Source organism: Haemorhous mexicanus, chromosome 4, assembly GCF_027477595.1.
Source record: "Haemorhous mexicanus isolate bHaeMex1 chromosome 4, bHaeMex1.pri, whole genome shotgun sequence".
NCBI lineage: Eukaryota > Metazoa > Chordata > Aves > Passeriformes > Fringillidae > Haemorhous > Haemorhous mexicanus.
In genome coordinates, this window is record NC_082344.1 from 45,408,861 (window position 1) to 45,426,151 (window position 17,291).

Genomic DNA, 17,291 nt, shown 5'->3' on the forward strand with positions numbered 1-17,291 from the left:
TGGCCAGCATGGCATGGTGAAGGACTAAAGAGCTACTCTGAGGCTCCAGCAGTATCTGTGTGACCAGGCAGTGAAAAAAAATTCAACAAAAAAACCAAACACAACCCCTCGCCCCAAAACATAGAACCTGATTTGCTTCTTGTTGCAAGTCTTTTTGGACAGTTGTTGGCAGGCAGAGATGTCCCAAGTGTGAAATGTTCCCCAAACACCAGTGTTTTCCTCAATTCTTGTTCCTACGCTGTCATTTACCACGGGATTTCTTGTTTTGCTTTTGTTGAAGGATTAGGATGTAGGAACTTCTGGCATGTATAAAGGGTTTATACATTGTGTTTCTATCTGAAGGGTGGCTCTGGCAAGAGAAAAATCATCTCAAATTATGGACTTTCTATGCAGAAAGCCCATAATGTTGCTTTTGCATTCAGGTGTATCAGGGATGACACAAAAGTGGACCAAGGAAGAGCTGTGTGGGCAATGCTAGTGGCACATATACATAACTGATGGGGGTGTGGGTGTAAGTACAAGGCGTACTAATATTTGCATATAAGCTTGAAGAGTTAAGCACTTTGCAATACTTAAGTGATAAGTTACTTGTATTTGAAGAAATGATGGGGGAAACAGTTTTGTACTCCAAGCAAAATTTATTAGAAGTCTATTCAAGAAAAAAAAAAAAAAACACAGAGACCTTTTGCTTGTAGGAATTCAAAGTCAGTTACCTGAAACTCAGGTATGAAAAACCTGCATTTTTCTAAAATCAGATACAGAATAGAAACAGTACTTTTTAAATATCACAGGCAACAGATATTTAAGTCCTCAATCATAAATGGCATCAAAGATAGTATTAATCTCACAGCAAAGCTGCATGCAGATCTAGTTTAAAATTGAAAGCCTTTGAATATAAAGCTTTTGCCATGAAATCTGCAATAATAAAGGTATGCTGCACAAAGATGTTTCTTTACCTTTGCCTTATTGACCTTTCTCAGTAATAAAGACATATGTACATTTAGATTTGGCTGGTAAACCATATTTTAATTAATAAAATTTTGCATAAAAGGCTATCTTACAGAATTGCACTATCCAGATGTGCTTATGGTAAACAGAGAAAGAAAAGAAAAACGCATTGAAATGTTCTGTATGTGAAGAGGGCAAATAAGAAACTTAATTTTTTAAAAATCAACAACCAAATGGCTCTGTACAAAAAAGCAAAATTATGTACAAAATGCTACAGAGACTACATACATTTTGATAATTTTGATCCTTTACCCATGAAAAATGCAGCAGAAGCTTTTGCCATCTATAAGGTGACAAAGAAACCAAATCCAAATTTTTATTTTTATAAAGCCATAGTCATTATCATTCTGTGCCTTAATTTCATATGCTATTTATGCTTACCTTTGCTTATGGAAAATGTATGTTTTCAAACACTTGTTCATTCAGACAAAAAACCAAAACCCAACACCTCTAAAATATATTGGTTTTAATACTTGTGACTTTTTTTCTGTCTAAATTCCTAAAAAGAATGTGTAACTTGGGTTTCATTAACATACATACACATATATAGTGAAATAAATCAGTACATGATGCTTGTGAATATTTTCCAGGTGGCTATGTTAGGAAAGAAAAAAACCAAAATCCAACAACCCTTTGCACTAACACTGTTTACCTTCCTGCTTCTTTAATTTCCTGATAAGTAAAAACACTACCTCTTACAATTCATGTTGCTTACTATTACAACATATTTTGATTACAACCATTTAATATCAGACATCAATAGCAGGTTATTATTGTCTATGCTTACAGCACTGTCTTGCTCTTCCTTAAATCCTCTTTCCCCAGTCTTTGTGCCTTTTGCACTTCTTACTTTTTACCAGACACTACAGGTTCACTACAGTTTTTCATTAGGGAAAAAAAGAAAAAAGATTTAGCCAATACCATTGCACCCGTTCAGAACACTTGCTGTTCTTCCATTTTTCACTTTGCTTGCTTGAGATTTTACAGTCACTGTGCATTTGTTACAGCATACAAGTGCAGGCAAAAAGTCTATATTATAGTTTGTCATACATTGTAAACCAGTACAATAGGCAAACCCGTGACACAGCAATGTGGAAGCAACAAATGCTGCCAAGCTAATAAGAATGTGTAAAATCAGTTTCTTAAAAAATAGTAAACAGCAACTTTCCTCTGTATTACATGCATGCTGAAAAAATCCCACCAGACTTCATGGTAGTACCACAAATGTTCAAATCAAGATTAATTTTTCCCCCTTCCCCCCCACCCCCCCATGGCAACTCATTTGTGTACCTGTCAACAGGCTTTTCCTATTGTGTTTCACATGAAAAGACTTTAAAGCAGGGAGTATTTAAATGTTGAAATGCTTCCTCTTGTCTCAGAAAAGCTTAGTTATTCCCACTGTGGTCGTTGCTGTAATACTGCTGGGACGGTTTGGCGGGTGGGATGGGATGAGGATGGACTAGATGGCCTCTATTTGAGACTGCAAGCGAGAAAACAGAAGGCCAGCGTAGCATGTTTTCTAGCAGCTTTATGCAGATGTGTTGCAGAGATGCAGCATAAATAAGTAGAAAAAAAATTTCACAGCCTCTTGACATAGTTTCCAGGGAAAGTACCAAAGAATTTGGTTCTTCTTGAGGTTCCTGAAATTAGAAGCAATAGATGAAAGATGGGAATAACAACAGAAAATCACTATGTATGCATGGCCTTAAAATTTTTTGTTTAGTATTGCACAAGCAGAACTAGAGTTCCTTATACTATATAATTTTATTTGTGAGGTTTAACAAAGTGTAACACAGAAAGCAAAATGCAAATGAAGAGACATATTTGACTAAATTTTTAGGCCTGATTAAAAGGTGTGCTAAAATTCTTGGTACATAGAAATAACTTAATTTCAACAACATAAAGTCTATTAAAATAATGTGAATTTTTAAAATATTAAGAACTTGTCAGATGATTAAGTTAGCTGCTGAGTGTGCATGAGTGTTTATGAAATGATTAAGCCGTCATATCTAGGCCTGGTTATGAAATCATAATTTGTTCAGTAATACTTGGGTTTCACAAGTGGTCAATGCTGTGGATGTATTCCCGTGAGAAGGTTTTAAGTTTCCTGGCCTTTATAAAGAGAGTAGTAATACACAGTCCATTCCGTGTCACAAATGACAACAATGCTGTACAACAATCCGGAGTCATGTGTCAATTTGGCATCTATCAATTTTACAAGACAAAAGTGCAAAATCACCTGCTAATTTCAGTGGATTTTGGGATTTCTCCTGATAAAGCCAGGTTCAAGTTTATTACGCTAAATGCCAAAAGCTGTTTAAAAGATACTACATGAAGAGGGCAGCACAGGTCATGGGGAAAAAAAAAGAAGAAAGCAACCAAATCAAAACATACCCACAAACCATCCATCATCACATTTTTCCATCACATCAATGACATCTCCCTCTCTGAGCTCCAATTCATCTTCGTTCCTAGGGGTATAGTTATATAGAGCCTGAAACCTTAAATAGGACAAATGAGGTATTTTAAAAAGAAGTAAGAGTTCCTTGCACTTTTGCTCAAGTAAAGGATCTGGTTTAAACATTAAGAAGAAACACTTCTTGCAAATAGAGGGTAAAAGGAATTTTTTTTGCCTGGTAGACTTGAGGGTTAGAAACTTATAGTAAATAAAACCTTCATTAAAAAGGCAGATAATGAGACATTGAAGACTGGGTTTAAAGGCAAGTCTGATGGCTCTTCAACCAGTTGTTTCAAAAGCATTTTTAAAAATCATTTTAGTGTTATAGTTCAGTAACCAAACAGAGGACTTTTAAAGGAGGGTCTAGATGTGCTAGCCCTGTAAGCTTCCATGGTCAGCACCTAACACTGTGGTTCTGCCTTTAAGCTCTGAGAAGCCAGTAGCAGACACAAGTGAGGGTACCCAGCACAGCAGACCTCACACGCTGTCACTGTGCCTGGGGGAGCTCCCTGTGCTCTTCAGTGGCTACACAGATAAGCCATCTGTGAGAGTGAGGGAGAGGCCTGGATGAAATCAGAGGACATATGGATGGAAACTCCAACAATATTAAAAACCTGAGCTATGCTTCTACACTTGGCCAGGGCTGCAGATTGCAGGACGTAAGGTGGATAAATGGCAAGAGGTGCAATTACTAAATACATTGTATTTCATTCCTTGCCAGCTTTTAATTAAAATTTTTTTGAATTGAAAGAATAAACTCTCACTAGGGGGAACTGAAGGTTCTTGGGCTGACAGCCTACAGGAAGATTGTTGTAAAAGCCTGTGAGTCCTGCAGAGTCAGAATTGGCCTTTTTTCCTAAGTAACAGTGCCTTAGAAATGACCGACTGTCTAAAAAGAAGCAGGGTACCACTGCAGAAATTGGGAAAAGGATATAGTTTTAATTTCAGATTAGTGAACCAAAACATAATTGTATTCATTCCTTTCTCTTAGAACAGTTCACTGAGTTTTAAACCTTAATACCATCATTACACTTTGCCCAGTACAAACAAGATAGCTTGCTCATTGATGTGTTTATCATTCTGGCTAAGTTTTCATGGCTTAAATAAGATGTTTACTTTTGTAAAAAATTCCTGCTCCTGAAAACCCAATTTGAAAATCCTATATACAGACTGGTGCTAGGTTTAGTTTCATGACGGTTATCTTAAATAAACTATACTTATTTGTCACATTGAAGGTTCGGAGATTAGAAAAGAAGAAAATGTTCCAAGAAAAAAAGAAAACCACATTAATTTCTTGTCACTGGCAGTCACCTTCCCAAGCCCCAAAAGTCTCTTTTTATATTTTAATTACTTGAACAAAATGGAAAGAGACTGGTTGTTTAAGCAATTACCTTTGGTAATTTGTGTAGCAGGAGTAAGAACAATCTGTGCAAAAAACTAAGTAGCAATAATGTTTTCTGTTATGCTTATCATCATTCCAGGAAAGCAGAGCTATGGTGATATTCCAAAAAAGAATTAAATGCAGCTTCCAAGGGGAAAAGATTTGCAGATGCAATGTGTCATGAATAGGATTCAAGCCAATTCCTTACTCAAGTACAGTAACAAGAACTTACCAATGAGCTCTCTTTGTACTTTAGAAAATCAATCTTAGTAATTTCTAGATAATCCACCTAAAAAAACTCCTTTGTAGTAATTTCATTCTCTCAACGCTAATCTAAGACTCTTGTAAGTATGAAAACTTTACAGAAAACATATTCAAGAGAATTTATATATAAATTTAAATATAAATTTAATATATTTCTGTTTTTAATTTTAGGAATCAATAACTTTAGTCATTAACTACTTATACTATATTGAAAAAAATTAATTAGAAAATTATTGCTTTCAAAACTGAGTTAGGTGGTTCAGTATGCTCAACTATACCAACAGGAAGCTGTGGTGAGATTGAATATCCAAATCTAATTATGTATTTGTGGTATATCTATCTGCTAACTTTTTGCCCCTCTTTTTCATCTTCAAATGACTAAGGAAAACTTAACAATATTTTTAGACAACAAACCTTAGGTTCATTTTATGAAAAATTATCTAATAGGGCATATGCTGAAGTGCTCTGATGCTAAAGGAAGAATGGCTACTGGTTTCAGTGATCACTGAAGAAGGACCCGAGTGCAAGGCTGGGGGAGGGGGGAAATCTCAAGACAATCTTGCACTGAACTTGCATTTTAACTGTCAGTACTGAAATATCCCAAGCACTTAAAATAAGACTTGAGTTCTAGGTTCTTCTACAGTTTTTTGAGAAGCTTTTCCTGTATATCATATTTGAATTGCACTTGTAAATCACACCAAAAAGTGTGAGCCTGTGTTCTGTGATCAACATTATCAAGTTACTTTTTTTCTCTCTATTCACATCCAGAACTGTTTCTGAATAATTGTATCAAGTCAGTAAAGTAGATCAGTTGAATCAATGTTGAATCTGTAATCATCATTTTGCTAAGATATAAAAATGGAGAGAATGGAAAAAGTCAAAATCTCTTCTGTAAGTACAGATAATGGAGAACTGTTAAGTTGCCATGTCTGGCTGCACTGAATGTAAAATTAAACAAATAAGGCTTTGCCCTCTGGGACTTTCTTGGCTATCTTCCTACATCATGCAGTTATCAATAAATCTGTAAAATCTCTTCATAACTGTATTTGGCAAGTTAAAAAATTGTCTGATGATGTGCTGGCTGTTAGTGAAATGTTAGGTTTTGATTTAGTAGACAAGAATTATACTTACGGTTCCCCCCCACCGTGTATATTTTCATGAGAAAGCACAGGGCGCTGTGGCTGAAATGAAATGATTTGAAATGTAATAAAGATTTGCAGTTTAAGGTCCAAATAGTTGGACAGGGGTGTAACACATAGCTGCTCAAGAGTCCATATTCTACCTTGTGTAAAACCATGGCCCATTATGCCCCCCTTCCAGCTCACAAGAAATCCTTAAGAGACATGACAAACAACTGAATCTTGGCACGTTTAAAGATCTGATTTTTGGAGGTCATAATAAAAACTTAAACAAAACTGTGAACTTCATCAACAGTCCATTCTATTTATAGCATAGTACAAAGCTGGAATAGAACCCTGCTGCCTCTTCACTGTGAAACAGAAATAACATTAGAAAAATCAGATGCAATTGATGGACATCATACATTTTTTGTGTGAAATATATTTTTAGGTAAGCAGAAATAAAATCTCCTATACATAATGGCAGAATCTAGAAAATTCACAGACGAACAACATCCCAATTTACATTACACACACAGAGTACTAACTGGGCAGGCATAACACGCTATGCTTTAACTAATTCTGTTTCATCTCAAGCCATGCGGGCTGTTGGGAGGCAAAGAACAGAAAACAATTTTGAAAGAATACATTTAATTGTGTGAATATAACAATTAACACTTCAACAGAAAAAAGTAGACTGTATTTCCAGTGCAAAGCTTTTTGAAAGGAACTATGTTCCTTCTTAATGGAGCATTACTGAGCAATAATAATCTATACTATACATCTGGATGCATGGAAATGAAGAATACTAACCTTCTACAGAAACCATATCCTGCTTAGAAAGTTATTGACTTATACTGATTAGAATCTGGCTGGGGCCAGAAAGTGCAGAAGCAGCTGCTTGGAAAAGCTCTTGATATGAGCAGGGATCATATTCTCTGTTGACTGAGGATGCCCTCTGGTCACTCTGTGGAGACAAGTCTGGGAACCATATCTGTTTTGGGAATGTGGATATCAAACACTGCTCATAGCACTTTCTTTCATGAATTGAGTAAACTGCAACCTGATCTTTAAGCCATGGAATTTGTCGTATTGCCCCACGGTTCTCTCTTGGTTTGACTATTTCAGTCACTCTTGAAGATGATACAGTCTTCCAAGAGAGAAGGCAGCTGTAAACAATCCACAGGCTGATGGCAAAAATTGAACAGAAAAACACAAGATGTAGTTTGTTAGGTTTCTTTCCCCTCTTTTCCCTCTCAGCATCTCCAGATGAAATTAGTTAAATTTCTTTTCAGCAGTTTCTATGAATACGTGCAGCAAATATTGTGAACAATCTGTACTTTACAGTCTATAGAGTATAACTTTTAAAAGGTGCCTAAATTTGCAGATAGAGTACAGATTTTTTTTAAAATTCATATTATTGAATGCTAGGTGGGAAATAGATTTTCAAAGTAAAAAAAAAAAATTGTTTATACTCTTTACTGTCTTCTCTCCCTCACTTAACTCTGCCCATGTACAAAACAGATGGGTAATTTTTACTGAAGAATAAACAGTAAAGATTACAAATTAAACAGTTCTCAGTAAACCTCCTTCAATGGCTTGCTTGTCTAGCAAGAGGAGAATAGTTAGAATTCTTTGTATTTAGACTGGAATCTGCCCTGATTTGCTGCAAATCTTTCATCAGGTCTGTAACTGAGCTGAATGCCAAAGACAGAGATGCAAAAAAACTCAACCAAGGTTAAGGACTTCTCCTATAAACAATGGAAGTAAAATCCTAAACAATGCTACAAGTGATTTAATGCTTTGAACATAATACCAAGCCAGGAAGAAACTGGGTAGGTTAGTATTATCTTCTTTTTCTTCATATGCTTCATAAAAGGTTTTTTTGCTAGTTAACCACTGTAGAAATAGATAGGAATCAAGGTGACTCATGATTTAACTCTATGTTATTGCTGCAGAGAAAACAGTCTTGTGACAAAATTACAGTCTTGAAGAAATAGGGTGAACTGATTGGTGGTATGTCTGAGCAGGGGGACCTTGGTGCTTGCTCCCTATTTGGAGGCATTCCACAATAATACCCCAGCTGATATGCAGAAGCTTTCTCCCTGTTTCCCTAAGCTCTCATTCCCATATACAGCAGCATTGACTAGACAAAGGACTGTTAACAAAGATTCCTAATTTTCAACTGCACCTCAGTTTACCAGACTGTCCTATTTCCTGGGAAATACTGCAGGACCTAATCCAAGAACATTAAGGAGTGTGCAATCAGGTCAATGGTCCCAGTTGTATGCCTGATTTTCATGCATGATTGATACTGCACTTACACATAAAAGTTCTGTAGAGTCCTGAGTATGCAAATTAGGTGCATGATATGTGCTCTTGTACTTTTGGAATTAAAGTAATAAGCACAGTACATCTTGACCTATACACTCTTAATATACTGGAAACATGTCATTCATTTGGAGTAATGTGCAAAATTAAAATAGGCCTTAATCCCTTTTTTACAGCTCTCATTCCTAGCTGGCCTTTCTGTCAGACAGTGTTTGTCTGCTGCTACAAGAATCCTGCCCTTCCTAGGATTGAACTGTCTTCATTAGTGAAGAAAGGACTGTCCCCTTCTCAATACCTGAAAGCAAACAGAGGCCTGCCAGAAAGCTAAGACTTTGGAAGTTACACAAACCTGCATATCTTAAACTAATATTCAAATTTTAAAAAGGGAGACACTAGAAAAACAATCAACTAAAATCAGCAGCAACAGCATAGAAAACAATTAATCCCATTACCAGTTGTGAGACCTAAATGTTAAGAAACTAATGCAAAGGACAAATAAATCCTGAACTGAAAGTAAAGCATAAACCACAAATTCTCATTCTTATATTGTGCAGGTTGAGGGTGGGGTTTTTGTGTTTGACTTTTTGTGGGGGTTTTCTTTTTTTTCCCTTTTTCATAATGTAGATTACCTTTTTGAGCAAAATCCATGCAAATTCGAAACAACCTGAGTTTCTGGCTAGGTGAAAATATTAGAGTTGTGTTACAGTCACATTACAGATGAAAGGTTAAAGAGTATTAAAATCTGGAATGCTTGGATAAAGAGGGCAGTATTGAGTGAAAAAAATGTGGCAGGAGCAAAACATTTTGAAAAGAAGGACATGGATTCAAAACAAAAAATTCAGTCTGTATACATGCAAAAGCCTGTATATATGAAATGGAAAATAATTTTTTACTCCTAAAAGCTCTAATTTTAATAAACTAAAAATGCTTTGAAAGAGAGGAGTAATTTTAATAGAACTAGACTAACTATAAAGAACTAAATAGAAACACCTTGTAGCACTGGAAATACCACGCAGTACTGCAGAGATACAATACACTAGTAGATTTATAGAAAAAGTTCAGGCACACACAGACCTGTTGCCTTTACTCAGTCATAGCACAGAAGCACAACAGGAAGAAAACACAGCATACTGATAGTATTGAGACACTTGGGTAAAAGCAAAATACTGAAAGACTAGACACTGAGCTCCTTGTCCATGGAAAAGCTGTTACTGCACACTGGGCATCCAGTACCATACCCTGTGTGAATAGCTGTGACCTCTGACAGGTGAGCTGCAGGATCTCCTAGTCATCACTGGGCTACGAGGAGGTTTACCCATAACAAATAGCTCCCTCTTTAAATTAGCCTAGAAGAACCACAAAAACTTTGTCAAGCAAGAGTTTAAGAATGAAGCACCATGGGATTTTTGTTGCTTCATTCATTCATACATGCAAGTCAGACATGCTTTTCCTGATAACAAAAAGCAACTGTTACAGGTAGGAGGGGTACTGTTAGTACACAGTATTTTCATTGCTATTTTCACTGCTACCACTGTGTCTTTTTTTCCCAAGGGTTTCCTGCTCTGGTACATGCCCTTACATGTTACAATTAGAAGATGAATCATGTATAGCATATGCAATTGGAACAGTTATTGCATGTGTACAGTTATTGCATCTGTACCCCCTGAAGTGGCTCAGATAATAACACAGAAAAGCTCAACAGCACAGAGCAGAAATGCTACCTTAGAAATACCAATGGTGAATGTAATCCCTTGCTGTTAAACAGAACACACCCCCTGGATTTGCATTTAGAAAGCAAAGAAATACTTGGTGGAAAGTACTCCGTGAAAGTATCCTCATTTTGTCAGCATCACAACAAATCAGCTTCATGTTTGTCTGAATTCAGTTATTAAGGGGTGTGTGTGCAGCCCATGAGAAATCTCATGGGCAGGGGTGAGCTGGGGGGAATGGGAGGAGAGCAGAGTGCTATACTGGAAACCTTTTCTTTGGTATTTGTGACTGTCAGTAGAATGTGACTAAACAAAAAAACCCCTCAAAACCAGCCACCTCTTAGGAGAGGGGTGAATAAGAACAGCAAAAAAAGATACCAAGAGGCTGAGGAGGCAGAAAAATGTCAGCATTTCTCCTCAGGATTTGTCTTCAGACTTCTTTTTTTGGAGGACACATCTCTCCCACCAACAAAATGTGAAGTGACACTTCCCACCCATAGTTGCTTGTATTCCATTTAGTTTTAAGCCACATAGCAAATATATATATATATATATGTGTGTGTGTGTGTGTGTGTGTGTATACATATGTATTTTTAAATTAACAAAAGTTACTGAAGTATCAGTATACAGTTTCAAGAACATATATTCCTTCTATTTATTTTCAGTTCAGATTAACACACCTTGCTCAAATAAGGACAAAGAATATATAGGTCACCTAAAAAGAATTTCAGTGTAGATGAGGAATGTTCTTAATTTTTCTGGTTGGGCTAAGCAAAAGCACCAAAAGCAATCTACCAACTGCTACATTATTAAAAGCTGCAGAAATAAGTGCAGTACTCTATTTTACCCCTTCTTTGAGGTGGAACAAACCTAAGCTCATGACAGATTCATCCCCTGGAAAGAAGCCTTATGTCTCTTCCCTGCTTCAGAAAAAAACCCAACAGATTTGTTGATCTTAAGACTTCTTTAAGTTCATTATGTCTATGTTTTCTATGATTGCACATTGTAAAATGGGGTAGATCTTAAGAAAAAAAAAGGAGGGTATTTATGACATAGATGTAATGATGCAATGATCACTTTTCTAGGGTAGTTTCTCTTTACATTACTTTTCCCTGTTTCATGAGCAGACAAATCTTCTGGAAGTCAGCACTGCAAATTAACTTTGTCTTTCTAGAGCAAGTTTTCATTTTTCTGCCACAGAGCTTCAATGCTGACACAAACTGTAGTCCTGAAGAGGGAATAATTTTTGTCTAGTCCTTGACTAACAGAATTGGTATTTAGAACATGACCCTCAGCAGTGGTGCTTTCCTGTGAAATTTATGACTTTTCTCCCAGGCTTTGGATTGAAATTGAAAGCAGAAACGCAAATGTTATCTAGTTCCTGCATACTGGAATACAGTTCTGTTACATTCAATTAACTCACTCACATTGCTGTCCTGGTATGAACCTGAAATTGAGTAGAAGGTTTTCTGCTTTCCTATTACTGGTATCTCCTAAACTATTTGATTGTATTTACAATGGTTATAGTTTTACCTTGTGTTTCACTTGAAAAAGGCCTATCAGTTCTCCATTTCTTATGTTATTTAATATTAGTAGAGAAAACAGTACGTCTGAGAAGACCAAACTCAGTGTTAGCCTTGCAGTTATTTAATAGACACCAAGATTTGCAACAATCCATATTGAAGAGGTGCAGTTACCTTTAACTGTAGTGAGTCTTTCTCCTGCTGCTGTAAGGGTTTAGAGAGGAGAGGAGCAGAGAGGGAAGCAGTAGGCAGGGATATTGTAGGAACGGAGTGGGAAGTAGGTGCCTTGGCAGAGGGAAATGGAAGATTAGAAGAAAGACAGAAAAGAGGATCAGTCTCCTGATGTTCCAGCAGAAAGCAGAGCTGCCTTAAATGTTTAAGAAATATGAGAAGTAGCTCTGCTATAAAACTGTGTTCCAAAATCAGCTGAAGGATGTCAAACACTCAGTAAGGGGACATGTAACTAACCCAAACAATCACAAATCTCATGCTAATCTTATTATTAGTCATCTACTTTTCTGGAAGAGATTTCTTGCCTCAGAGAGCGTTAAAAAGTTGTCATCTGTGGCCGTGGATTTCACCTCTATTTTTAAGTTTTTCTCCTGTGTTTTTCAGGTCATTTAAGAGTAGAATGTAATTAAAGGGCAAGATGTAATTGAATAGTTTAACATTTGGCCTAAAACATATTGTCCTAAGCACCTGACATGCATTCTGTCAGTGAAAGCAACTACCTGAATAGTCTGTTGAAAACGTGCTAAACAGAAAAAAGAGCTATGCCTGGAAACCACACAAACTGTATAGTTACATTGTGGCATTTAATGGCCTGCACACACTTGGGATAGCTCACTTGGGATGTACGGTCCCAAAGAGGAACGGGGGAGGGCTTGGGGAGGAAGCATTTGTGTTCCTGCCAAACATAATCTGATCTGTTACTGTTAGTCAGATCCTTGTAACAGAGCCTGCTATAAATACATCAGCTGTGAGCTGACACATGCCAAGCACAAACCACAGGGTCTCTGCAGCAGGCACATGTCCCTCCCTCTGGAGGCTGTTGACAGCATTTGCTTGCTGGGGCCTCTCTCTCAAAAGGGGCAGCACGCAATGGGCTAGGGAGGGAAAGGACCAGCACAATTGATACCTCACAGAATTTACAATGGTGCATATGCCTGCTTCTGAGAAGGGACTGTCCCCTAACGCTGACAATTTTTAATCATAGAATCAAAGAATGGTTTGGGTGGGAAGGGATCTTAAAGATCCTCTAGTTCCAACCTCCCACCCATGGGCAGGGACACCTTTCTTCTTAAACCAGCTTGCTCAGAGCTCAATTTTATCAAATACAATTATATAAAAGTGTGCCTGTGCACAATACAAACGTGGATACAAGGCAGAGAATAATTATACTAAGTTATCTGAACACAGAAATCAGGGTTGTCAGAAATTAAAATACCTTAAAAATATCTGGTGAAGTATATCCTTCGTAACAATCCATAGAATCTTCTCCACTTGCTATTGGGAATTCTAAATTGTCATGTACCAGATCCTCCTCTATATACAGTCTAGTCAATTCTTCAGTTGTGTCTTGTGTTTCTTCGGAGAAATCTGATTCTTGAGGTTCTGTCTGATCTTCTCTATTAAGTGACAGGTCTGCAGTACAGATTTCCTCTTCATTTTCAGCACTTGCAGCTAGCACACTGGACAAGGAACCTTCTTCATATGGCGAAGGGATGTTACACACAGCGCCATGTTCACCTTCTCTTGTAATATCTGACAAACCTCTAGGTACTTCAATAACTAAAGGGTCAATTATGCTTTCTAAGTGTTTCTCTTTTCCTGACTTGGTATTGTTGATGACATGCTTATATACTATATCATGAGAAGAGCTGGCTGAAGATGAGACAGAGGGAGATACAAGAGAGGACAGAGGGAGATCTGTAGGAGAGCTGAGAAACACCTCTGTATTTGGCATAAAGTGACCATCCTTAACGTGGTGAATGCTATTACCTGAGGAGATTGCTACAGTTTGGGAGGTTGCTAATGCCAAAGAATTGAGTTCTTCTAAGTCACAAAGAAAACTGTCTGGAACTGGTGGAGAAGTAAAGTTGCACATGCCTGAATGTGAAAACCCAACAGTCCTTGAGAACAAGTCACTACAGTCAACCTGGAGAATCTTGTGATCAATGGGTGACCAAGATGACGGAAGTTGTCTGGAAAGTGGGGTCAGTGCTTGGGAAGGCAACTTCAAAAATAAGAAAAACATGGGAATTGAAATAGATAAGCATGACAGAGAATTAGGATATGAGTAAACTGAAAAAGAAAAATGTCTGTGCCCTCATCTGGATTACAGGGTACAATTTCAGGGACCATGGGTGTCTGAAATCACTACTATATGAATCAGAACAGCAGGAAAGACATTTGAAACATGAAACTATCAGGTTCTGGCTTAGGGCATAAATGTCAAACACCAAGACAGATCTGAATCATTACATTCATGAAGGCAACTGCATTTGATCTGCTGAAGTTATGTTACTCATGGTGCTCTCTTAGTGAGCCTGTCACAGGTTATTAAATCATACAGTTAATAATAATGAAATTTTCCCAAACCATTACTCTTATTTTGAGAATAGAATTTTCAGAAGTACACTTCAGGTGTCATTAAATACTTCTTTCTAAGTACAACAACTGAGGTAATTTCTAATTATTAAAATGTTAATGCTTATACTTTTTTCTAAGTACTTTTCAGTATATGTTTAAGAAACATCTTTAATACATTGCATACTTTTATTAAGGCATGAGCAGCTGCTCAGAATGAATGAATTTGAGAATTCAGAATGAATTTGTTTTTCAAAATTAACCCTATTAGTTCAAAATGATGTCAACATTTGTGAAAGGTACATTCAGTTCAAACCGGACAGAGGCAGTCAACAATGCTTTTAAAATAGTGACAGCGCAGTACACAGGAGTATGCTTTGAGTACCGTTACACAATATTGATTGAAGGATCCTTCTGGTAAAAGAAACGTCCTTTTCTAAGAATGAGAGACGGGTGAGTCATACGTACACAGCATCAGTAGATATCCATTGCTTCAGTAAATACTGAAAATGCATTTTTATTACTATAAATCCTCAAAATTAAAATTGCGCAAAAAATATTTTGATCTCATCGTTACAACTGTCCAAAATAATTAGATCTATACCTCTAAGTTATCTAGACTACTACACACTTTAAATATTAATGTAGTAGAGAAAAATAATTTCAGAAGTCTACAATAATGTTGCAGAATACGGAGGTTAGTTTACTTACCTTCTGCTTGAGTTTTCTTGAGGCAAACAGCTTTATATTATAGTTAGACAAACCTTTGTTACAGAGTCTTCTGTACCAAAGTAAACAGTATAGACTGATACAATGCAGTCTGCTAAAGCAGAGCTAGGCTGTTACAGAAATACTCAGCCTTTTTACCTCAATCATTCCTCTTAAGGAAAGGTCCCTAACCTGTGGTTTTAGTCAATAATACTGTTGAGGAGGTTTCACCATTTTTACTTTCCCATGGCTATAAGCTGAACTAGATCTAAAGATATAGATGGATAAGGCCAAGTTACAGAGAGCAAAACTTGCTCACAACTTGTATTTCTTATTTATCTTACTGCCATTAGGCCAGAGAAGTTTAGTACAATTGTTCTAGCAACAAGGAGCGATATGTGGTAAAAATCTCTAAAGGAATAGAGAAAGTGCTATCAGAAAGTGTGGTACACTCTAGAACACCTTCAGGACTGATGAAATGCTTCTAGGTAGCTTGGAACAACATGTCTTCTTCAGGGCATTGCCATTTCTGAATACAGCTGAATCCAGACAAAGGATGTCTGTTTAAGAGTCTCAGTGGAAGGTGGTTTGGGTTTTTTTTAACCTGATAGTTGAAGAAGTATCCTATGTTAAAAAGAAGGCTTCTACCAATTTCCTTCCCTCACGACTGATTTAGTAAAAACTAACTTATGAATAGTGGCAGGATCCTTTTGTAATATGGTTGTACATGCTCTGAAGCATCACCTGTGCTCAACAAGAGCTATGGAGCTTTGGCAGGATACCTCAGAGGGAAGTCTGCTCCATAGAAAACAGGGAGAGGCATCTCTGGAATAGGGAGCACTTAAGCTGCCTCATAGTCTCAACTTGCCTTCAGGACCCTCTGGATTCCTGTAACAATAAGCCCTAGCTTATGAATACCTCAGTTGGCAGCTACAGAATTTGATGTTACTTCAGCAGTTTTGTGGGAATAGAAGAGATAGGATCCAGTTCTCTGTTGACACACATTCTGGAAAACCAGACAAGACCTGTTCTAGCAACTGTCTCAAACTAACTAACAGAAATAAGAAATATTTTCAGGGGCTACTGTTGCCTATAAAAGACATATTTGGGTAGCTTTTTACAACCCCAAAGTAGTTAGTAAATGTGGAACTTCTTTCCAAGTCGAAGCATGTGGATAATCACCAAGTATGGAAGTAGATAGAAGGAGAAAAGAGGACAAACCCAAATGAAACATGAATTAATAGCAGGACAAAGAAGTTTATAATTACTCAAAAAACACTGCCCATGCTGAAGAAATACACAGCAATGGTAAAGAGGAAGATCTAGAAAAGTTTCCATCTTGAGTGTTCAAAGTAATTGATAACAAGTTAATTCTAAGCACAGTTTGTATGCAGAAACTTACTTAGTTTCTATCACTGCCAAAATCTTATGGTCCCTGCACAGGTGAGTGCAAAGCCTCACAAGTGAATGATAAACCAGAACACACAAATCTTTCTGCAGCATCCTGTAGTATGGTTTGTGGTGGTTGTCTAGACTAGGAAGGAGAACAATTCAGAACCTACAACACTCATCTGGTGTGAGAAATATACAACCATAAAGGTCTGCATTCAAGTTCACTGACAATGTGATGACAATCATCTCACTCCTAAATGAAACAATACTGTCAGCTTGTACCACTCCAAAGTATGCACCAACATTTTAGCCTCCTCAGAGACTGTGAATGGCAAAAGGAGGAAGGTTTTGGTGCAGAATCACTGGCTGTTCTCCTTTGCTTCAAAAGGTACAGAATTGGTCTTGGCAAGCTGTGTCCTGCATGCTTACAGAACTGTAGGCATTTAGGACAGCTGTGTTATGGGAATGTCTTCACATTGTGCTATTAGAAGTCTGCCAGACATACCCTTAACGCTCAAATTCTTGCCAAGATTCCCAAATAAATTTTTCTCTGTTGACTTGAATTTTCTGCCCAAATTTCACCTGTCTCTACTAAAAGTAATGTAATAGCCAATTAAGAAAAAAACATAAATCCCAGCAGAATATGATACACACTTGTCTATTAAAAATTTTTTATTAACAACATAGTAATGCAATTCTACCTGTGCAAGAAAGAAAATGTTGTGTACTTAATCCTAAGTTATGTATAATGTTAACAAAATATTACAAGTCCTTCTAAACCCACTCTAGGGGTGCCAGCTAACAACAGAA

At 37.1% G+C, this 17,291-nt stretch overlaps 2 protein-coding genes across 20 annotated transcripts in view; both read right to left on the reverse strand.

The window, feature by feature from the left end:
• Window positions 1–618: 618 nt before the first annotated feature.
• SORBS2 (sorbin and SH3 domain containing 2) overlaps window positions 619–17,291 on the reverse strand; it is a 145,806-nt gene continuing 129,133 nt past the window's right edge. For 17 of the 19 annotated variants that reach the window (XM_059844665.1, XM_059844654.1, XM_059844649.1 and 14 more), the window contains 3 exons: window positions 6,243–6,292; window positions 3,403–3,509; window positions 619–2,648 (listed from right to left, as the gene is read on the reverse strand). In XM_059844665.1, the coding sequence (XP_059700648.1) occupies window positions 2,587–2,648; window positions 3,403–3,509; window positions 6,243–6,292 (219 nt within the window). In that variant the 3' untranslated portion in view covers window positions 619–2,586. The remainder of the gene's footprint in view (window positions 2,649–3,402; window positions 3,510–6,242; window positions 6,293–17,291) is intronic. The other 2 variants (XM_059844653.1, XR_009486243.1) reach the window with 2 other exon arrangements.
• Window positions 9,170–17,290, reverse strand: LOC132326471 (uncharacterized). Its single transcript, XM_059844668.1, has 2 exons — window positions 13,240–17,290; window positions 9,170–12,077 (listed from the first exon to the last, which is right to left on the reverse strand). Exons 1-2 carry the CDS (start codon window positions 14,047–14,049, stop codon window positions 11,913–11,915), a joined length of 975 nt encoding a protein of 324 aa, XP_059700651.1. The 5' UTR covers window positions 14,050–17,290; the 3' UTR covers window positions 9,170–11,912.